Source organism: Dufourea novaeangliae, unplaced genomic scaffold (assembly GCF_001272555.1).
Source record: "Dufourea novaeangliae isolate 0120121106 unplaced genomic scaffold, ASM127255v1 scaffold488, whole genome shotgun sequence".
Lineage (NCBI taxonomy): Eukaryota > Metazoa > Arthropoda > Insecta > Hymenoptera > Halictidae > Dufourea > Dufourea novaeangliae.
This window is the reverse complement of record NW_015374361.1, coordinates 359,331-384,259: the sequence shown is the minus strand read 5'-3', so window position 1 is coordinate 384,259 and position 24,929 is coordinate 359,331. Positions and strand designations below refer to the sequence as shown.

At 35.7% G+C, this 24,929-nt stretch overlaps 1 protein-coding gene across 1 annotated transcript; it reads left to right on the top strand.

Moving 5' to 3' along the window:
• The first annotated feature begins 3,889 nt into the window (after window positions 1-3,889).
• LOC107192985 (fibrillin-1-like) lies at window positions 3,890-24,617 on the top strand. The gene is made up of 18 exons (XM_015582352.1): window positions 3,890-4,172; window positions 4,865-5,134; window positions 5,954-6,101; window positions 6,885-7,096; window positions 8,088-8,243; window positions 8,973-9,125; window positions 9,523-9,660; window positions 10,519-10,789; window positions 11,055-11,236; window positions 11,419-11,717; window positions 13,259-13,839; window positions 15,428-15,522; window positions 16,878-17,218; window positions 19,099-19,550; window positions 20,227-20,551; window positions 21,745-21,997; window positions 22,742-22,871; window positions 24,209-24,617. The coding sequence occupies exons 1-18, from the start codon at window positions 3,890-3,892 to the stop codon at window positions 24,615-24,617; spliced, it is 4,698 nt and encodes a 1,565-aa protein (XP_015437838.1).
• Window positions 24,618-24,929: the final 312 nt, after the last annotated feature.

Sequence of the window (24,929 nt, the reverse complement as noted above, 5' to 3'; positions counted from 1 at the left end):
GTTCGAAAAGGGAAACGGAAACGAGCTACCTCGGGCTACCACCGGGGAACGAGTGCGACGATTCGCGACGAAAATACAATCGCTTTTGAATTTCTGATTCGAAGAAACAAGATGACCCGACACGCTGGACCATTCTTCCTGCTCCTTTTGGCCATCCAATTGGAGCAATTCCTGCCTTGGATGCGAGGTACTGTGTTTGGATAGGCTTTTGATTTTATTTTCTTTAAGACTGTCACAGAGATTGGATGAATTGGACTCATTAGTACAACACTCATTTTAAAAGTGTAAAATTCTGTCGTCGGTTAATATCTAACTTTTCTCAGCAAAGATCCGTAGTTACACTGTTGTGTAGACTACTGATTTTATGCATTTATAGCTCATAGGGCTCTGTGAAATACAATAAAAGATGAAACTTTCATTGGATCCAATGATTTTTCTATTTTAGTCTGAACCCAGTAAGATATTTGAGAGGAAAAATAAATTTCTTTAGAAATTATTAGTCTTTATAAATTACTTTAGAAAATGTTATTTTGCATAAAAGTTTGCTGTCTACTGGTGTGAAGTAGATCTTCACGGTTTCGTTTCAGAAATTTGAGTATTTCCTTCAAGAATAAAGAACAAAAGAAAAAAAATGAAAAAAAAAATCGGTCTGTTTAATATCAATATTTTCAAATTCAAAATAACGAGATATAACATATACATATATATCGGTCTCTTAATTTTGAATTAACGATTTAAGGATATGGGCGGTAAAGGGTTAAGCACAAGGAATGATAAGAAATTGAACGCGCTGTTAGAAGAGCCGCTTGTTTTCTCGGAATCGACGATTGATGATGGCGCGCACTTATTAGGTGTAGTATGGAGCTGAGCTCTTGGGATTAATAGTTTTGCTATTAATCGTTCTCGTTGCTCGAGACGACGGTTAATGTTCGAGAAATTATTGAAAGTTTTTCTGCGATTTATTTTTGGTTCTGGTGGAAAGTATGTAAATTCGAATTACACTCCTGTCCTATAAGTCAAACGGGACACTTGATTGTTTTAAGAAAAATGGAAATCGAAACGGAAATGTAATTCCTTGAAATAATTTCATTAATTTATTATATTTTTCGGTAAGATAGTGATCTTGAACGTACTTGAAACATCTGTGACAGCGTTAATTAATAAAAATTACAAAATAATAATCAGTTGTAAGTTTTTTATTAGTACCCACAGTAGAACCAATTTAATGCAATTGAATAATTAAGGTAGTGATGTCTACAAAGACTAAGAACATGTATAAAAAATTACTGAAGAACTAGTGAAAGCAATTACCGACTGCTTTGAGTGGAATCACGGGAGAATTACTTTAAAAAATTCATAGTTGAAGTGCCACAATTCATTTGAATGAATGGTCCTGAATGAAATAAAACACTTTAGTTGAATATAATTTACATTTTTTCTAGTATGTGGAAAATTAATAAGAATTCGTTTGATTCATCATTTAAGTAAGTTTTTAACTTTTTTTTATTCTATGTTTAGTAGCGTAAATGTTCCGTGACTTATGGACAGGGATGTATTTTTGGAAAGTTTTAATCTTACGATTTTTTTGTAACTGAATATTAAGTATTCGTGAACATATTAGTAGATTACAGATATTTAGGCAACTATAGAATGTTGTGTATTTATTTATAGAAAATTGTTCGTTTCAAATTGTTGCATAATTTTCCAATGAAACAACGATGCGTACGTGCACGTGTCATTCTTATCACTGAACAAACCGTAGGTTTCCTTCTAACTACTTGACATGTATACTTTCTACTGATTTATAAAGGTTCCCATTCAATTACTGTTGTAGAATCACCGTTACAAATATAAATTTAATACTGAAAATTCTTTTTGGATCTATGCCTCGAGTAATAGTTTATCAGTAGATTGCGGATTTTATGCAGTTTCATCGTAATCGTTTAAAATCTATTTATTAGTTACTGAAAGCTCAGTAAAGTAATAATGTACACCTGTACAATGTTTTAAAGAACAATGTACAAATAGGATACAATATCATAGAGGAGGAACTCAATGGAAATTCTATTCTTTTGTTCCTCCTGAACGATATACAGAAATATTTAACGGGTACTATTTATGCGATTGAAATCGTTTAAAGTTTAACGATACAATAGGAGTAAATTATCCGAATCGAAGATTCTTTGTATGATGTGGCTCACATTATTTCCTTGTTGTCTTGTGTGATCTTGTTCCAAGAAATTTGTGTTAGGTGTCTACTGAAATATAGCTGAAGTACTTAGAATATTGCATAAATGGATTAGAAATAAATTTTTTATATTAAGTATTAAAACAAAAGAAAGGTAATTTTTTTTCGTGTATTGGAATGTAATGGAGTAATTATTAAAATGTATACATAATGAGGTAATTGATGTATTAGTCGACCAATGAATACTTCTTACTTCTTTTCTGAATTCAATATCAATCTTACACTATATTCTTAAAAATCTATAATCATTTAGCAATATCCATAGTCATTCTTTTTCAATATTCTACGCTGTTCCAACACAGGGGTATTACACATGTTACTGTCTTCGGGTTCTATCATTTCATCATTATAATACACATTTTATGCATTTATCGAATACCTGCAAAAGAGTATGAAATAGTAACAGTAATAAAAATTCATAAAAATCTTATTTTATTTTTGATTGAATAAAATCTTTAATCGAGAAACTCGATTACTGTTTAATTTTTAATCCGTTAAATTAGTCTGTAAAAATATCAATTTACATAAACAAACACAGTCTAATCGTTATGTGGAACAATAGTTGCAGAAAGTATAGCACATACGTTGAAAAATAGAATTTCGCGATCTTGAAGCCTACCTGTGAAATTCATTTTCCTAAACAGTTTCCCCGAACAACTACTCGACTTATCACTGCACTTGCTGCAACGACAGGAAGGGATTTGTCTCTCAACTCTGTCGGGAGTTCGTAAAAATGTCACGCAAATAAGAGATAACTTCGTCATAAGTTTGCCATTGTTCTCGTACGAAGGATTAATTTGTTATGTTCCTGCTCTATTTCCTCTATTACAATAGTAATTTTTATTACCACGTCAGAAATATAATAGAAACAGTTAGACACTAGGTAGTCAAAGCAATTAGAGGATCGTTACTTTATTTGGTTCTGTTCGGCCAATCGAGTGAAAGAAACGAATTAAATGCTATAGGTTTGATTGAAAACAAAATTTCCAAAAATAGTATGCTTTGTTAATGGTCAAAGAGGCTTCGAGCGCCGTGTCTTTCCATGTGTAGATTGAATGTGTTTATTGTTAATGGCTTTTTGTGCTCTATAATACTATGCAATAAAAAAAATTAAATAACTTAACAAATAAAACAAACAAATTTTTAACAATTTCATTACACGCTTTTATAGAGTATAAGAAACCATTAAATTTTTGTTATATTTACCATAGGTTTCAAGATACACAGTAAAATAGGAAAACACACCTTAACCTTTGAGGGGTGGTTTCTCCCCAAAGAACCGATTATCAGTAAAAACGAAAAATTCCCCTTGCTGCTATTGAGGTTTTCTACAAACCTACGAAGTTTTAAAAAAATCTACACCAACAGTACATACATAATGTTTTCAAGGCGCTCACTTCAATGCGATACACCTACATATCTATAAAAAATAAATTATTAAGAGTTTCAAAAAATCCTTTTATACTCTCAATAAGTGTCTTAATAAATAGGCAACACTTCATTTATACGTTGAACAATTCTTTCACTGAAAAAAAAGTTCTCAAAAAATGACAATGTTTCGAGGGCTTCACTGTGGCAAGACCCCACCGAAGTTTACGAAATCATTCATCTTACATAGGGGGTCTGATGATCGAGGCAAGGATGGAGGCGCAGTTCGAGAAATGCTGCGGCCTGGGCACTTCGTGGGCAATGGAAGGGCTCGGGTGTGAAAAGTTCACGGGTCCGGTATCCGGTGTGCCGACAGTGGAGCAAGGTCTCTGCCTGGAGGCTGTGGACATTTGTTGCGTGAGAGCGTACCACGAGCGACACTGCGACAAAGGGAAGTCGGATGCACGTGCTGGGCTGGCATGTGTCACCAGTACCAAAGCGAAACGCACAGGGCCCGGCGATTATCATCGCGACTGCTGCGAAGCCTGCAAATTAGGTAAAACTTTGCTCCGCCACACTTGTGGACATGGGCGTAGCCAGGGGAGGGGGGGCACTATCCCCCCTGGACGGAAAAAAGTAGTTTTTGCCCCATCCTACAAAAAAAAATTGGATTTTCCTCCCCCTCCCTTGCCAGAGTTACAAAATTGTTGCGTAATATTTAATATTGCAGTATAATTTGAAACACGACCAACAGCCTCTATTAACAAAACGCATACATTTTCAACGATTCATGACTTTAAAAACAAAATAAAACGTGTCTGGCTACGTACAGCCTTTTTCACTGTGGCAGTCGATATGGTAATATTTTTGTCCCCCCCTCCCCCCCGAACTGATAACCTGGCTATGTCTATGGTTGTGGATCTGATGCGTTTGCATCAGACGGCAATGTTTCGAGACACAATGGAACACCCCCACGAGAACTAAATTTCCATATTACTTTGAGCATTTGTTAAAATTAATTTTTAGCAAATCAAAAGCAAGTCAGACATTAGGTTGGGCACCTTGTATTTATGTTAACATATATAAGTTAGTAAGAATAATGGAAAATATAAAATCTTGTGGCGAATATCACTACTTCCTTAGGTACAACAATCGTGTACTGAAAAGTACAAGTTTTATTTACTCACTCCTAATTTTTGTTAAGGGAAACTTTGTTTATGTATTTATCGTGGCACGATTCGAGTTTAGGTATTTTGACCGGGTCCATGGGTCAAGGATGCGCATTCAAAAGTTTCGCGTTCGGAAATCCATGGGATGCAGCGTTTTTGGAGTGTTGCTACGAGGCGTCACCTAGCACCACGACAACGTTCATATCGGAATCGACGAATTCAACGTCAACGAGCGAGAATACCGAAAGCTCATCGTCCTCCTCGTCTACCTCACCGGTATCGTCTTCTTTCACGCCCTCTACATCGTCCACGGAGACATCAGAATTTTCTCCCTCGGTTCCGACACCTCGTAAGGAAAACGAATTTTTCACTTAAAACTATCTAAAAGCATTATTAATTATTATGTTGTTGTGTATAAAAACAAGGGAAATATTTGCAATAAGGATGCCATCTCGATCATCTTTCAATATGTTGTCAAGATTATCACCTTGAGTAGTGGTGCGCAGATTTTAGTTGGGAATCGCCATTTATAACAAAGTTATTATAAAAAAAGAACCTTTAGGTACATAATTATTTATATAAAATCATCTGTCTCTAAACAATTCTGAATTACATTTCTTCTTGAACTGTCTCTAACCAACTCCGATCAGTATAATGCTTCAGAGTCGATTAGGTACAGTTCAAGAAAAAAGGTAGTTCAGAGTTGGTTTTATACAGTTAAAAAAAGAAACCATTGAGAGTTGGTTACAGACAGTTCAAGAAAAAGGTACCATTGTTCTCTTAATAACTATTTAATAAACGACATTCGATAGTTGAAACTTTCTGAAGATCACTCAGGAGGGTGACCTTGACAACATTTGCCAAGGTCAAGTTTATCGGTCATATTACTTATCAATACTACCAAAGTACGGTACTAAATTGTTTTTTATAATAACTTTTTTACAAATGGCGACCCCTGACTGAAACCTTCACAATAATTCTCAGGATAATGACCTTGACAACATGTTAAAAAATTATCGAAATCGGAGGTGGCTCCGTTATTCTAAATATCTACCAAAAACAATGATTTATGTTAAATTTAAATGAAAAATCACAGTAGTTTGTAATATTATCGTACACGAGTGAATTCGTACAAGGAGATTAACAATTTTTTACAAATAATTCACAGCCCTAGACGATATCTGTCAAATTATGAAGGGAATGTTGTGTTCCGATATTTGCGTTCCTACGCCGGGATCTTATTACTGCAAATGCCGCGATGGTTTCACTCTATTGGAAGACGGGAAAACTTGCACGCAAGACCTGCCGTCAGACAGGTACAATTGTATTCCTTGTCATCAGATTTAAGTGACATATCAGGAGTATACAAAAGTAATGGTCCCTTTTTCCTATCGAAAATCTGTATTAATATTCACGTTAACCCTGATATTAGAGGTTGATGCGAATATAAAGAGTAAATAAAAAAAAACATTGAACAATAATTGCTGCAGTATCAGATTACTCGAAACAGCGTTCCATTTTTTATAAATTTTTGCTGTTTTTATGACGAAATCTGAGTTCCTCGTTCATAAAACGGAATAAAGCCACAACGTAAACACGATGGCCATTACATTTGCATAGACTTAATATTATATTAGTATTATAATTAGTATTAATTACATTTCTTCTTATAGTAGCATTAGAAATTTTCTTTTAATTTCTTCCCACCGATATATGGACAACTAGAGACGGTACAAAATTTATCAAAATTTGTTTTCGATATCGTTTGTAGTTTACCAGTTACAAGCGAACAAGTAAAATGGCTGCTTCGGATAAAAAGGGATTCTCCCTTCTCCCTTAAAGTCTAAAAGTAGCACCAACCAAGTATGGAAAAATTCTTAGGTTGATCCTATAAAGAATCGAGCAAACCTACAGAACAAATCGGCGTGTAACACTTTATGAACATCGCTTGTTAGATGAATCCAAATACAATTTGTTTTCAATTGCGTTGTCTATGCAAACTGTATTACAAATTGTTGCAGTTTAATGATCATATTTTTAAGATAAATATTTATGTGAAACAGAAGCTTTCTATAGATCGAAGATTATTTATTGTTCAGATGTAAAACCAGTAATCCGTGCGAGCAACGATGCACGGACAATGGGGTCGCGGTAACATGCAGCTGCAACCCTGGTTACGTATTGGCGAACGATAAACATTCTTGCATTCCCAAGTCACCCGACAAGAAGAGCACCGAACCAACCGAAGACGCCGATTTGCCCATTTGTCCAGCTGGTTACCGTTACAACGCTACCAATCAGGTCTGCGACGGTAAGCATTGAACAACAATCAGATTTATCACATAATAATTCGAAATTTTTCGAAGTTCTTGGTTAACTTATCCACTATGTGACGATAAAATGATTCTACTGACTACCTGAAGGTGCACATTCACTGCACATGATGCATGTTAATGATCACACGTAATATGTAAACTGTGCACTTTTTAATTTTTCTAAATATTTCGATACAGCTTCAGTTGTACTTGTTTCCATCATTATTTATAAGTAGACTGCGGATTTTTCGTAAGCATAGCACACTGGATGTGTGAAATATAATATATACAAGTGAAATATAAGTATATGTATACAATTTATATCAGATTCTATGAATTTTCTAGTTTATTCTTGACACTAGAAGAACTGATCCGGTTGTAAGCATATAATCTTTATAAGTATGAATTGATTATTATTTTTCTTTTCGACGTTTCAAAAATTTCGGATGCATATAATGGACAAAAGATACTTTTTGAAGATGATAGGTAATTAAAGAAATATGTGGAAGTCGATATGTCGCAGATGATTCTTTTAAGTAGATTCTAGTGTTCGCCTAATAAAACCCTTAAACGAACAAAGGAATATAATAATTTTTCTCTCGTAGAAAAAATGATATAAAGAAATGAAATTTTGCGTAAAGATCTGCAGTCTACTCATAAGTACCACATTTATTTCTCTAAGTCTTTAGTGAAGATTCGAATATACGTCGCCACGTTTCAATGTTAATGATAAATTTGGCCTCCGTATACAGTCCATTTCAGTATCGTAGACCTCAAATCACAAAATTGAAACGTATGGCCCGAATAAAAAATGGTTGGCCATCATCGAACATCTCATGTTTTATAATTCTTTAAGATCACCTGTGAGCGTACTTTACAGTTGCTTCGTGAAACAAGCGTTCTTCTTAAGTGATATCTCGTCTTGCATTGCAATTCTGTGATATGTCCGTGTTGCTTCTTGTTGGCATTGTGTGTCCTATTGCTTAGACGTGAACGAGTGTATAGAAAAAGGACTGTGTCCTGGTCGGTGTGAAAATACTATAGGATCTTATGTATGCGCGTCGAAAGACGCGTCGAACAATGTGCCTTACGAGAACTGTCCACCTGGATACCAATGGGAACCAGCTACAGGTCTTTGCGCAGGTAAAATACCTCATCTTATTAATATTTGACACATTAATAGCAAAGAAAATTTTTATTTCATGTATTTCGTATTATGTCGTTTAGGTGTAATATTATTAGGTGTACCTACCAATAAGTAATTCATTATATTTTGTCAAATTAAATACTTACTTTAAAGGAAATCAGAAGCCCAAAACAAATCGCCATTTTGAAAGACGAAGGCGGTAGAAAGATGTTTTAAATTTAAATTGTTCACAGTTTATTAGAAAAAAATAGTGGAGTACTTATCGATACACCTAATAGTACGGAAAATTAAAGCTAAAGATTAAAAAGTTATTTGTGCATAGTTAAACTGAAATTTTACAAGTTAAGGAAGGTTTGACGCAGGTAAAAATGGCGGACTTTATTATGTACGTTAAAAAAGAAGTAGATTTACCTCTAAAGTTTTTCCGTTTTATATGTAACTATATAAATATGAAAATTGATATTACGAAATACTTATTTGTTAAAAATCAATTTTAGGAAGGCTAATACAGTTACGTTGTATAAGTATTACAGAGATTTTTAGTTGTTTACAGATATTTTTCCGCAAATCCATCAGTTCTAAAGATTATAATATTTCTAGAAACTTGACGAGTCCTTTGCTCTAATTGATTTTAATTTCTAATACACTATAAAACAGTAAAACCAACACAGGTACATTCATTTTGTAAATAAATGTGATTAAAATTAAATCAACTCTTTTTTCAGATATTGATGAGTGCATTATATTATCAAACCCATGCCCCGCTGACAAAAACTTCTGTGTTAATACACAAGGTAGTTACAGTTGCCTTGAGATGAAGGGAACAAAATCTTGTCCTGCTGGATTTAAATTTGATAAACTATCACAACAGTGCAAAGGTATGATCGTCTAATTAAAAAATACATAATAAATTTATTCTTTTAGGTTCCTGCACAAAAGATATTGTCTAATAATATAAGGCAGAATATTATATTTACCCAAGATACTTCAATGTATTCTTATTTACCAATTTTTTCCTGTACAATTCTTTAAAAATATGAGGTTTAGTTATTCCGAATTATTTTGTTTGATCTATCGAGTATTTTTTAATTTGCCTAATTTGGTTTTTTGATCTGCACATTTGAATAAACTAAGTTAAAGAATTGACAATTTTAATCTTACAATTTTAAAACTAGAGATCTAGTAACATTGTATTCATACTTATAGTTTCTTATTCCAATTAAGATACTAAATGATAGTAAGTATAAGATGAGTTTCTTTCCCTTTCATAACTAGATGTAGACGAATGTGCAGAAGGTATTCATAGTTGTCTCGAGAACAGTGAGGAATGCAGAAACATTGAAGGTGCTTATGAATGCGACATAAAATGCAGGAAAGGTTTTACCTATAACATCAATTTGGGTACCTGCATTGGTAAATATTCCACATTTTTAAATATTTTCTTAACATTAATCATTATTTAACTGAGCCTGGTTTACAAATTTTGTTCTTTGAATTACAACATTCGTGCATTGCATCGATAATAAGTTCCTTTGCTCTTCTGATGTATTAACTTTTTCCTGTAGGTATGTGCATGCATGAATAATTTTGATAACTAAATTTTATCTTTTACACCTTAACTACTAAACTGAATAACTAAACATATTGAGTCTAACATGAATGTTCACACAACAATACATTGATCCAGCATGTATCAAATTCTAATCTGCATGTGAAGAAGAACTATTATATTTTTCGTACATCACCATGATCCATGACTAATTTGTTTAGAAAAAAATCACACCTCCCATATGTTTGGACAAAAAATTTCTACACAGCAAATTCAAAAACTTATTCCTCATTTAATAGTAGTATTTAAATTATTTCTTTTTATACATTTACGTTTAAGGAATTCTAAATATCCATTTATGTTATTTACAAATATATAAATATGTATTTTTAAAAGAAATATTTTAATTCGATATCTTTAAGTAAAGTAACAGCATGCGACAGATTCGATTGAAAAATATTCTTGGGAGGTTTTATTAGGTGTACCAGCCTGCTATTGCTTGTGAAATTTTATATTTGTTCCAAAAGTATTTATGATATCTTAACGATATTTAGTATTTGCCTCCATTATCCTCCGACATTTTGACTGATCCAAAAGATATTCCGAGCTTAAACTCTATTGTTATTACATCGAAACCATAGTAAATTATTTATTGGTATAACTAATATAATTGTAAATATAAAAAAAAAGTTTGGAAATATATAAAATAACCAAACTTTTAGATGTAGATGAATGCGTCGAGTCTACTAATCCTTGCCCAGAATCGAATACCATGTGCAGAAACACGATCGGTGGTTACGAGTGTACACCGTCGAATAATTCGACGTTTTCACGGTATTCAATGGATCAGAAAACAGAACCATCGGTTTGCCCCGCGGGATACAAACCGACAGACAATCCAAAAGAAGCCTGCACCGACGTCGATGAATGCAAGGAGCAATTGCACTCCTGCGACGTGAACGAACAGTGTGTCAACGAAATCGGTAGTTACAGGTAAGTTTCTTTCCAACTAGAATATACACCAACACTCATGCACTTATAAGTCGTTGTCAAAAGTGTATCAATTCGGATGGATTCAACTTCGATTAAAAATCTGAATTTTAAAATAAGTTACAATCATTAAAACTGCACAGTCTAAAAAATGAAATACACTTGTGTTCTACAATATTGCACGCCTATTACAAATACGCCTATTAGAAAATTATTCAAATAAATTTCGCGTTTAGTATTACTATATTTAGTATTAATGTTCGATTAGATGTGACTTACTGAACCAAGATGATGCAGTTTCGGAGGAGAAGACCGAAAATAATTTCGCGTATGAAAGAGAATATAAACAACAAACTACTGATCATTTACAAGCGATCTCCCCAACTGATAATCGAACAGTGGATTGCGAATCAGGATTCGTTTTCGATCAAGCAAGTTTGGACTGTATTGGTAAAAATTCAAATACAATATTATATTCCTTACTGTAAATATGTTTCTCTTATGTGTCAATGTTAGTGTTCAGTTGTCTTTTCCTTAAAAGTATTTTCAATTATTTCATACAAAAAAAACGAATTCAGTTATATCGTAATAATGGTTCTTCTAAAAAACATCTGACAAGTCTTATTCCATAGATATCGACGAATGTAAGATTGGCTTGGCGAATTGTGGAATTGGGGAACAATGCGAAAATTTCGAGGGCGGATACAGGTGTTCACCAATGTGTCCTGCTGGGTTCCAACTGCAAAACAACAGTGACTACTTCAGTAGAATGGACGTGTCTTGTCAAGACATAGATGAGTGTGTACTTGGATTACACGTTTGTAACGTGACAACCCAGTACTGCGTTAACACGAATGGTTCTTACTTCTGCGAGACGATGATTACAACAACAGATCAACCTGTACATGACGCAAGAAATAATAAGATACAGGTATACGTGTAAAAAGACGTATTTGTTTTGTGAAATGATCGTTGAAATGAAAATCGTACACGAAATTACTCGAGTGGTAGGAACTTAACTATTGCTACTAGTCTAACAATCAGTATATTCAATATAATCATCATACTCAATTATGATGTCATACACATAATGATCATACTCAATATGTATAATATATGTATTCAGATAGACTCATATGAGTATATAAGTACAGGGGGGTTACAAGATCTCTTCCAAACCTCGATACATATCTCAAAAATATATTTATTAACTTACATCACTAATACTTTCAAGGACTCATATAGTATAACTTTTCATCGTGAATAATAATCAATGTCTCATTTATCATTATTTTCAACATTCAATTCATCGCTCGATCATATACATACACCTGTCGCTACAATATCGAACTAATTGATTTCTAATACATTTCCAATAGTTCTCAAGAATGTAAAGAGATTCAATATAATTTCACTAACAAAAACAGATCGTTTTTTATTGCTGGACAATCAATTAGTCGCCTATCATTATTTTCAACATTCAATCCAACCTACCTATCACTTCTTCATATACATATGTACACTGGCTGCCAAAAGTTTCCGTCCAAACTATAGTGTCAACATATTTTTTTTTAAATCTACAATACGAATAAACTCTTAATATACCCATATAGGATACCTTGCTTCTTCAAATTTGGTGATATTCAAAATTTTCTTGCATAAAAATAATCTGTTCTCCAATTTCTACCAAATACGGGTCCGACAACAACTATGACTAGATTGCGGATTTTCATGCAAAATCAAATTTTAGAAGGTTATTCATAAAGACAAAAACAAAAGTAGAAATTCCTTTCTTCCCTTCAGTATCTTATTGGGTTCAAGGGAAAATAGAAAACTCGTTGCATCTGACGAAAGTTTTGTCCTTCATTGTATTTCACAAAGATCTACAGGTTATAAATGCATAAAATCCGCAGTCTAATTATGACAACGATATGGTGAAATTACTCACCCCTACGATCTAGCTTTCTCTCGTTTGGAGGAGGTACGACGACGAATACCCCCATTTGTACAGGCTCGGCCTGTGGGTGAAGACACGAGTGAGGTGGTACTCACCTTGGGAGACGAAGGATCGGTTGATCCGACGTCCAACACCATAGCTTTAAAATTAGGTAGGAGTAGGACGATCCTAATGACTCTCCGCCCCCCGCACGAGTACTTCCGGACCGCCAAGCGGCCCAGTCCTAATAAAGTTGGAACGGTTGGAAAGTCGAGGGAACCTAGCTCCAATTTCGGGTCTTTGTGAAAGCGAGTTCGTTAATGAGCCATGCCTGTGTCCTTGGAGGGGATATCGAAATCCCCTTTCCCTGAAGATCCGTTACCCTAACTAACTAACTACTCACCCCTGCCACTCACTGTAAATCTGTCGCACCAATATCGATCTAAGTGACATCTATGATCGAACTAATCGATCTCTATTATAATTCCAATAGTTTTCAACGATGTAAGTAGCCTCCAATATAATTTCTCTCACAGACAATGGATCGTTTCTCTTACCTGGAGGCCTGTAAACGTGGCTACACGAGGGACACAAGAACCGGCGACTGTATAGACATCGACGAGTGTCAAACAGGACAAGGTTGCCGGGACCACGAACAGTGTCACAACACACCCGGTGGCCACGAGTGTTCGCCACTCTGCACCGCCGGCTGGTACTTCAGTCCCACTACGAAAGGCTGCCAAGACGTGGACGAGTGTTTGTTGGGTAGACACGATTGCGGCCAAGGCACGCACATCTGCGTGAACACGAACGGTTCGTTCTACTGCGAGCTGATCCAACCCTGCGGGAACGGTTTCAAACGCTCCTTGAACGGCAGTTGCATCGACGTGGACGAGTGCACGGAGGGCCTGCACGCCTGTCGTTTGACGTTGCATCAATACTGCGTGAACAAACACGGTGGCTACGAGTGCCTGACCAGGCTACCCTCGTGTCAAACGGGATTCGAGTACTCTATGGACACCAGACGGTGCGAGGATGTCGACGAGTGCAGCACCGGTCGGTACAAGTGCGACGTCAGATTCTCGGAGAGATGCGTCAATCTACCTGGCACATACAGGTATCTTGTGTGTTATTTGTAGACTGCGGATTTTGATGGAAAATTATATTTTAGAAGGTTGTTTATAAAGAGAAAAACAATAGTAGGACTTTCTTCCTTCTTTTAAGTATCTTATTGAGCTCAAAAGAAAACAGAAATCTCGTTGCATTTAACGAAAACTTTGTCCTTCGTTGTATTTCACAGAGACCTATAGGCTATAAATGCATAAAATCCGCAGTTTAGTTATTTGGTTTTAATAACTGGGCCGGACTGCAGGTCCTTGTGTATTTGGGGTATCGATGAATAATCCAGTGATGTTTGTAAGATTCTGTTTTTTTTATTTGGTAAGAACTGGAACACTTTGAGCTTAAGCTAATAACGGTAATAGCATAAATCTTAGGTCTTCAATCCTCTAAACTCCGTTCCACGAGAGAAGGGACCTTGTCCGCGAAGTCTGGTGAATAGGCCATGTGCCAAACAAAGATCCATCTTGTTCCTAGAGCAGAGTTGGGCAAAATGTAATCTAATTACAAAATCGAAATTGCAATGTAGTTGCAGGACAATCACAATTACATTGAAATTTTACAATCACATTGTCGTTTTTATTGTAAATTTAGTATAGTTAATTGCAATTTAATTGTAATTGTAATTGTCTTGCAATTACATTGCGATTACCTTCATTGTAATTGTGATTTGGATTTTGTAATCAGATTACATTTTGCCCAACTCTGTACTAAGGGAACCTATTGGTAATAAAGGGACCTTCAAGAATCTTGCAAGAGGTACGTGGATAGGGATGCGTGCAGGGAAGACAGACTCAATGACTAATGAAAGTAGGAGTCAACTACGCAGAACCTACGAAATCTGGTCCACTCGCGAGTCCTTTCTCTCGTGGAATGAAGTTTAGTACCGAGGAACTGTACAGTAAATCATCGATGAATGATCGAAGGTTTTTCGGAACTGTGTGTCCTGGCGTCATCCCCACCATTGGGCCCTTGACTGGTTTCACGTGGGACCCCCCCCCTGCGTGGTGGGGATGACGTCTGAACATTCAATGCTGAGGAACCTTAGAATACTTATCGATGATTTACTTTACTAGGGATGTAAAATCCGAGGTGAGTCTACAGAGACTTTGAACGTTTAGGTTTATTTGTACATAAATTAGAAGAATCTTGACAATTCTTTTCACAGATTTATTTTAGTTACGCATTTTCTTTATAAGTATCATAGAGAGGCGTTGTACTAATTTCTTCTGTTTAACTTAAATTGATAGATCTACAAAAAAATGGAGAATGGGAAAAATAGAATCAGTAGAGTCTCTGAGACTCCACCGTGGTACTAGAGGGTTAACAATATTTGTTATTGCCTTCGAAAGTTCCACGACACTTTAACTGAATAGAAGATCGGGAAGGCGTTCTGAATTTGAATTGTATCACAACCTTGTTGCTACAATAATGGGTTACTTTTTGGTTGAATTAATACTAATTATTGGGATCGAATACAAGATAGTACTAAATTTTTTTCGTCTATTCAAAGAAGTATTTAAAGACAGTTTAAAATTTCTATTGATATTGATGGAAAATACTTTCTTCAATTTCAATTTATTTAGATGCGAAAGGCCTACGTCACCAGTCCAGCGTCCACGTCAGAAGCCAGCTTGTCCTTCGGGGTATAGATATCATCCTCGATTACGCAAATGCGCAGGTATTTTTGCCAGCTTGAGATTTGTAATCATTTTTCTACTACATCTTGACATTTTAATAATATTATTTACACAATTTTAATGCAACACTATTTTCTCTATACTTTCGATTTAATTGGGTACGAAGGGAATAATGAAGCAACTGTTTAAGTTATAGTTTTTATAAACTAATAGTATGTATAACATAATAATTCATAACATTTTTTCAGGATAAGAACATTATAACTTGGAACTTCTGAATCTATAAGTGTAACATTTTGCATGTTTTATGTCTGTTTGACCGCTTTAATGTTTTAAGTTGAGGTGCTTGCAGGTTTGTTTTTGCTAATGTGTATGCGCTACGTTGCTTCACTTTGTATTGTTTTTCTATGCATTCTTAGTATGTGTTTTTGCATTCTGTTGCATTTTAGAATTACAGTATTGTCTTTTAATAGGTACCCTTAAATACGATTTTGCATGTTCTACGTGTGAATTGAAATTGCAGTAATAAAAATTCCAATACTGATATGAAACGGCTAAAGTATAAACCGAGCTTGAAATGAAACAAGAATCATCTAATATGAAAAGAAAAATATCTAATACGAAATTATTAGTCTCAGCAGCATCACATAATAATTCATAACTTGCATGTTTCTTTTTACAGATTAGAACTAGTAAGAAGAAACACGTATAGATTTCGGTATTTGGCAAAATTATTTTTCAAACAAAATTTTTAAATTGAATTGCAAAAAAGAAAATAAAAAAGAAAAAATACATATATTACATTAAATTGTTAAATTTATCCCAGTTTATTCGGGCACCTTTTCGCCCCCTGGAGATGGAAATTCAAAAATTCTAAAATTACATTTCAAGCATTTGTATAAGTATCATTTTGAAGCAAAAAGCAATGGAACATCACATCTGGATTAAGAGATATTATGAAATCCCTATGAAAACACATTTTACACCGTTTCACCCTCCCCCCCGCGTAGGTGAAATTTCAAATATTTCCGATATTACTTTCCAGACATTTCAATAAGCTTTATTCTTATACCTCGTATTATATTCTTATACCTCATCCCTTCTTATGCCTCAAACTCTGTTTCTACTAGTGGAAAAAGTGACGTAGAAGAAGGGCCTCCTACCACTTGGTAAATCAATTTCAAGTACTAAAATAAATGTTAAATCAAATGTTAATTTGACATATATTTCAATAATTCTCGATACGAACTGGCAGGAGGTCCTTACACCTACATTGCTTTTTCCCCTAGAAGAAGCCGAGTTTGCTCGTCGGTGTACATATACATCTGTACGAAATTTCGTGAACGGCAATTCCAATCGATTCCCCGTTTGTAATTCCTTCGTTGCTATTCAACAGACATAGACGAGTGCGCGGAGGGTTTGGACACTTGCGAAGGTGAGGTATGCTACAATCAACCAGGTGGTTACAGCTGCGCGAAGCCTCCGGCCCCGGTCACCAGGAAGCCTCCTGCGACTCCGTTTCCGATCTCGACGAACCAGAAATGCGCCGAGGGCACCAGACTCGTCAGGAACCGCAGTTGCGTCGATATCGACGAGTGTCGGGAACTGGAGGACGCGTGCAGCAGCAACGAAGAGTGCCTCAACACGATGGGAAGCTACACTTGCAATTGCAAAATCGGCTTCAGACGGGACAATCTGACGCAGGCTTGCGTGGACATCAACGAGTGTCAGTTGCGGGTAAAATTGTAAATCTGCTACGCACGCATAGCTCGATTTGGAAAAATAGTTTTAAAGAAGAAAGAAAACTTCTTTTCACTCTACTTAAAGAAGCTTTCGAACGATTTTCGAGCGCGGGACCATAAGTTGGCTAAATTTGTGTTGGCCAAAAAGTGATTTCCGAGGTGGATGATGCTCTTTTTATTTCAATACCAACCACTTCTCCGAAGTAGTACACAGAGTGTTTTATTTCAGTCAGACCCCCCGAATATCTTTTTTAATTGTGAAAACGCAAAAAATATTTTATACGTAATTTGAATGGTATTATAGTAGGTGGTCAGTATACTGCAGGCGTTGTTTTTTTCAAATGTCGTTCCTTTTTTCAATTTTTCAAGGTCATCGATATTTGTTTTTTCAAATAATTACATATATTTTCCTATTGCATTGCATAGCTCGTGAAAAGATACATTCATATATGTACTATGATATGACCTTCAAATCACCTTGAACCCCGGAAATTACAACTTCGAGAGAAAAGCAATATTTGAAAAAAAACATAGTCCGCAGTATACGGACCACTGAATACCACTCAAATTGCGTATAAAATATTTTTTGCGTTTTCACAATTAAAAGATATTCGGGGGATCATACTTAACACTAGAACTACGAACAGGCAGTACTGAATGTATACTAAATTAAATTGTATAATACAATAATATACAGAATATATAAGACAATCTATGTAGCATAATATACTTTGTAATAAAATCTGTAGTTATTTAAAAACCAACATAAATTCCGTCAAAAGCACCATTATAATGTCAGTAATGGTAAAATAATAAATCTCTAATCCGCCATTTTGACAGGTTTGGTAGTTCTAGTGTTAAATGATACACACTGTATACATATTGTGAAAGCTGCCATATCAATGCGTTGTTTAAAAGAAAAATTATTACGATTAAATTTCCTTGTACAGACCTTGTTTACAAAATACGAATAACGAAAAGGTGAATTTTCGAGCAATTATGCTTTTTGATTTCCATTTGTTTACAGGACCATCACTATGCACATAGGAAATCTTTTTCCTCGTCTGTGCCACGTTTGTCCTATTCAGGAAATAATAAAGCGTAATTGCTCGGAAGCATATACCTTCTCGTCACTCATTCTTAAAACAAGATCAATTCAAGAAAATTCAATTCAATCGTAACGCTTCTTTTTTCAAACGACGCGTGGAAGTGTCAACTTTCAGAATATCTACACTACCACTCATAAGTAACAAGACACTTAGCCTGCACGAAGAAAATGTAATATTTTGCAAAAATGATATATTTTATTCCACGTTTATTACTTCATAATAGCACAAACCTTGTCCATCGAGTTTCAATATCCCCTAAACAATATTTATTTCAAACATCCAGCAATTTCGTAATGCTTTGTCACACTGCATATTCGATAACTTTCCTAATACTTATAAGTAGGAGTGTACATAGAATAGTGCTTTGCATTGAAATGCAAACAAAAAAACCACCATCCACTGCAGAAATCCTCATTGGCGTAGCCAGGTTAACAGTCGGGGGGGTGGGGGCAAAAGTATCAACACATCGACTGCTACAGTGAAAAAGGCTGTACGTAGGATACACTTTATTTTGTTTTTAAAGTCGTAAATCGTAGATAATGTATGTGTTTTGTTAATCGAGGCTGTTGGTCGTGTTTCAAATTATACTGTAATATTAAATATTACATACAAATTTTGCAACTCTGAGAAGGAAGGGGGGGAGCAAAACCCAATTCTTTTCGTGTAGGATGGGGCAAAAGCCTTCCTGCCCCTCCTTGGCTACGCCCATGGTAATCCTTCAATACTTTTTAGCTAATCCAACACTTTTCCAACAATTTTATTACAGGAGGACACTTGCCTACCGACCCAGAGGTGCGACAACACTATAGGCAGCTATAGTTGCACGCGTTTCTTGCCTTGCGGCACCGGTTACACGTTGAACGCAGCGACCGAGATCTGCGAGGATGACGACGAGTGTTTGCTCGGTACACACGACTGCGGAGGGGGCTATCATTGCAGAAACACACTGGGTTCTTACCGATGCGATCGTAATCCACGAACTCCGGTCGCACAGCCGAGAATCGGGCTCGCTACCACCGCGACAACGACGACGACTACCACTACGACCACCGCCGCGACAGTGACTCCTTCGTTAACGCCTCAAACATCGCCTGATTGTCCACGTGGATTCGAGCTAGGCACTGGGAACCAATGCGTGGACGTGGACGAGTGTCAGGACAGTCGAAACCCATGTCGCAAAAATTTACAACGTTGCATCAACACCGTTGGATCCTACAGGTATGAAACAGATGGGGTATATGGATCCGATTCGACCAGATCGGGGTAAGAAGTAACAACGCTGGGGTAAAGTTGTACCACAAATAGATTAAGCAGAATTGTGCACAATGAAAGACAACAAATAACTAAAGCAAGCTAATAATTACAAAGAATTAATATAATATTATAGTTTTCTATTTAACACTTTGTGTTGGCAACCGAGTACCCGGATACCCAGGTACTCACTTCTAAATTTCCTTCCACAATTTTGTATGTTCTTGTCTAAAACAACACGTGGTATACTATAGGAAAGGAAAATTATGTTTATCTAATCTGTCAGAATAGAAGTATTCCGATTGCTCAATAACCGTGAATATTTTGGTTGCCCACGTAAGGGCTAATTGGCTGAATACTATTTCTTAATTTAATCAATAGGTACCTACTCAACATAACGTAAATTGTCTTTTTGTAATTAGCACAACATAACATTATCATCTTAATGAGATCAATATTTAATTAATTATAATAATTAATAATTATCATAATTTATTGATTATTTATTATCATAGTACTATCTCTTTTATTTAAAAAGTTATAAGCCCTGTTACAACCTACCTCTGTTACTTTTAACCCCAGTCTCCCCTATATCGTGAATGGTAAATTTTCAGACATTTGACATATAACAATTCGAACTTAGGTGTGTATCGAGAGTGATATGCAGCAGTGGGTACACATTGGAGCCGTTGTACGGAAAGTACTGCGTGGACGTAGACGAGTGCGCGGATGGCAGCCACGAGTGTTCGCCCGATCAAACCTGCGAGAACAGAATCGGCGGTTATATTTGCGTATGTCCACCCGGACACGTTAACGGGCCGAACAAAGATTGCGTAGATATCGACGAATGCAGCCTCTACGGCAATATATGCGGTACGAACAGTCGCTGCGAGAACACGGTCGGCTCATACCGGTGTGTTTGTCGCGATGGCTTTGAAAATGTTAGCGGTTTCAATGGGGCTTGCGAAGTAAGTGATACACACAACAATTGGATCAATTAACATTAGGTTTATGGACATTTCTGATACTTCTATCTCTACGAACATGTGTCAACGAAACCGCATATTTTCTTTAAAGAACAATTTATTTTATTTAATACTCAATTTACAATCGCGTCAAATTGACGCGTATCCGTAGTGATAGGTATACCACATAGAGCATTTCGAGATCAGAAGGTATTCGAAATGCGTCAGAATGACGTGTCCCGTAAACTTAGTGTTAATGACGATTCGGTATACAGGGTGGTTCGCTTAACGTGACTCGTAAATTATTGGCTGTATGAAAAAATATTTAAAATATAATTTGCACGACCTTAAATGGGACATATAATGCACAAATATGTTTTTACTATGTTGCATTTTTATCAAGATATCACGGTCATCTTCAATTTTTTAAATCGAATGCCCAATATTACTTCCTGAATTTCGATAAAGTATCAAATACATACTACATAAAAAGTACTATTATACATTATGTAGGGTTTAAAGTGGACAGTTTCTTATATATCAGTAAATTTTTTTAATATGTTTGAGAGATTCTTCCGATTAAAATGAGACAAAACATAACGTACTTTGGACTATACTTCTTTATTTATAATGATATTAATAATAGTATAAAAAACATTATTGCGTTATATGTTCCTCTTGATATCATGCAACTTTTGTTTAAAATATTTTTTCATACAGCTAATAATAATTTACGAGTAATTGAGGTGGTCGCATTAGGTGAACCACCCTGTATATTTACACGGTTCCAAAAATCTTCGAGCAGAAATTAAAACAACTAATCACCCAAGACAATTTTCTTCTGAAGAAATACAATACCTATTCAGAACGATTACACAAACGCAAGAAACATGTCTGATACTTTTTCAAGATGGCGGAAACAGAAAGTCCGCCTGAACCTTCAACTTTTTCTTTTTCAAATTGAAATCAGAAGTGAAAGAACGACAGTTTAATACAATTTTTAATATTCTGTACACTTCGACCGCCGCTCTATCCGGCATCTTGAAAAAGAAATATCAAACCCGTTTCCAGATTCTCAAGCTTGTGTAAATTATTACGAACGGGATACCACTTCGGAAAGAAATTATTTTGAATAATTTAACATACAAACTGTCGAAGAGATATATTCAATTGAAAGTTCTCAATTTAAATCTTAGGATATTGACGAATGTCAGCGAACTCCTGGCTTGTGCCAGCAGAAGTGTGTGAATATACGGGGTTCGTACAGATGCACATGCGATCCTGGATTCCGACTGAACGCTGACAATCGATCTTGTACGGACATCGACGAGTGCACAGAGTTCAAAAGTAATAATCTGTGCATTGGAATTTGCGAGAATACACCTGGAAGCTACGCTTGTAAGTGCCCGCACGGTTACAGACTTGGATACGACGACCGCAGCTGCGAAGGTATTCATTTTTGTTGCAAATTTTTGTTTTATCTATTTCTTATAGTCACATCAACTTCTAACATCAGAGTTATTAGCGACTATGACTGCATTTAAATTACGATACTATGATTTTGTGTAAAGATTTGTTTGTTTTCAAAATGTTAACAACTGTAATATTTTCTTCGAAATGATAAAACTGTCCTTTATGGATGATTTTTTTTTTGAAAGAGTGAAGATTTGAGGTCCAATTTGACTTCATTGTAATTTGATTCATTTTTTCTCGTTGTAAAGCTAAGGTCACTTAACGAGTTCGTATGATATTACAAACAGTGATAAGGTTACAAATACGAAGAAATTATGCTCTAATGATTTCTTTTCCTTGCATACCTATCCCGGAAATAAATTCGACCGGTTTCTTATGATTCTGGAACATTACGCTATCAAAAAATTATAAAAAATTATTCTGTATGTTTCTTTGATTTTACGAGCAATGATTAATTACAGCGTACCGTTACTGCATAGATAAGTAGTGAAGCATTCACGTGAATCACGGACCGTTTTAGCGGTTTATCAACGCGCGGTTTTCCTCCGTCATTCTTGCAATTATGCAGTATAAGTTGTACTTGACCCAGTTATGTCAACGATCTGGGCTGCTGTTTGAATCTCAAATGATATCTACGTGCTCTTGAATTTGAATTCATCCTGACCGGGTGACACATGTGTAACGCTGTTCGCTTTAAAAAACCAATTTTATGTTTTCAAGATATCGACGAGTGTAAAGCGGGACCAGTCTGCAGAGGATCAGATGAGATTTGTCATAATACCAGAGGCAGTTATCGCTGCAACAGAATAAACTGTCCTTCGGGATATCATCACGATCACGACAGAAAGAAGTTAGTATCGCACTTTCTTATCGAATTTAAAATTTACTATTTACTGACTATACACACATCACGAAAATATTTATTGTTATATTATATTTTGATATACACCCCCGTCCAAATGTATTGGAATATTTACAAAGAAGTAACACTGATAACACATGGTGCCTTGAAGATGCCCATTTTACGGCTATTTTAGGTCCAAAGCGTCATTGGGCGTCATGTGCTATCTGGGAAGTAAACCTGAACAATCATTGAAAAATAATTAACCCGTGGTAGGCACACTTCATTCCAGCACCCACTGTAGACACACTGGTACGAATTAGGATTTTCAAAATTCTGATTCAGAAATTTTTAGAAATAAATAGTTATGTTTACATAAATTTTTAGAAATAAATAGTTCAGAAATAAATTTTTAGAAATAAATAGTTATGTTTACATAAAACGTATGTATTTGATAAAGAATTCCCTCAGGAATAGATTGGTGATATCCACATTTCATGGAAAATTTTACATTTTCCATAAATAAAAGAAAGTAAGATTTAAAAAAAATCAATTATTTTTATTTTTTATGCCATTTGTTCGCAATATAATGAAATTAAACAAATCTGACTGCACTTTACAGTTAAAATCGTGTAGTACAGTAAAGAAATTGTTTCAGTTGAATGAAATATAAATGAATATTTTGTTAAGGTACTTTAACGTATGGTTACTTTTAAAGTGGAAAAAAAAAAGAAACTCAATGATTTATGTGTACAAAATATTTTGATTAAGAATATTATTTGAACTAGGCCATACAAAACATATTTTGAATCTAATTTAATATATTTCTGCATTGTATACGCAGTCCTTTTTTTTTAAAACCATCTAACCTAACCAACAGCGTCTTCCCCGGAACTGTGTGAACATGACTTTGGGGAACACGACCGATCACCGATTTGTCTCCCGGTATTTGATGACACCGTTTCACCCCCCCCCAGGGGGGGGGGTGGAAAGACGTCCTGCGTGACCCCTTTTAGTCGCCTTTTACGACAAGCAGGGGAGACTGTTGGTGTATTCTTATCCCGACCAACAGGGAGTTTGTATACGTAGTCCTGATATATGATTATCGCAGATTCGTTCAAAACAAGTGTACAAGAAAAGTAATTGTTTATAATGCATAAAATATAGATAACTAATTATTTATGTTAAAATTACTTACTTTTATGGATAATGATTCCACTGAACTATCGAAAACACAAACTTTTTTTGTACGTACGACATACAAAGACTGTCGCTGAGAGGGGTTCAAAAGAGGTTCACGAATTAGGAATTATTTTTCAACTACATAATAACAACTGAAATTTCAGCCGATGTGTACGATCGACCCCTTGCTACGCCGGCGACTTCACCTGTCTGAAGTTACCGTCGCATTACTCCTACAATTACATCACCCTCGTGAGCATGCTACCGATCGCGCCGGACGGATCGGAGGAGCTATTCAAGATGAAGGGATACCCTGTACCTCGCTCGACGATGCAGTTCAGCATGGCGTTCCTGGAGGCACGTGCTCCACCAGGTGTTCAACGAGCAACGGAATCGTGTTTCGCTTTGAGGAGAACAGCACCGACCAATGTTGTTCTAGTGATGACACGTAGCATACAGGGTCCGCAGGAAATCGAACTCGACGTGATCATGGAGCTGTACGGCTACGGGTCGCACTTCGTCGGGTCTGCCGTAGCGAAAATACTAATTTTCGTCTCCGAATACGAATTCTGAAGAACCATCGACTGTTTTTGCTCGAGGAAACGACGTATCGTTTGAATACAAAAGACTTCCGGTTAATCGAAACACTCTGGGACCAAAATAAAACCCAAACACTTTTGGCTAATTAAGCCATTGCTTCAGTCCTATTAAGGACTGTTACATGCTTCCTATTGTCTCACAGTCCGATTAACCCGAATTCATTGTAACGGTTTTTTGAGAACTAATTTTGCTGGTAATTTTAATATTCGCGTAAAAGTTTCTATGTCATTTGGTCATGAAGTCTTTTTTATTATTTCTGTAATGGGAGTGTTGATTCTTGAGATT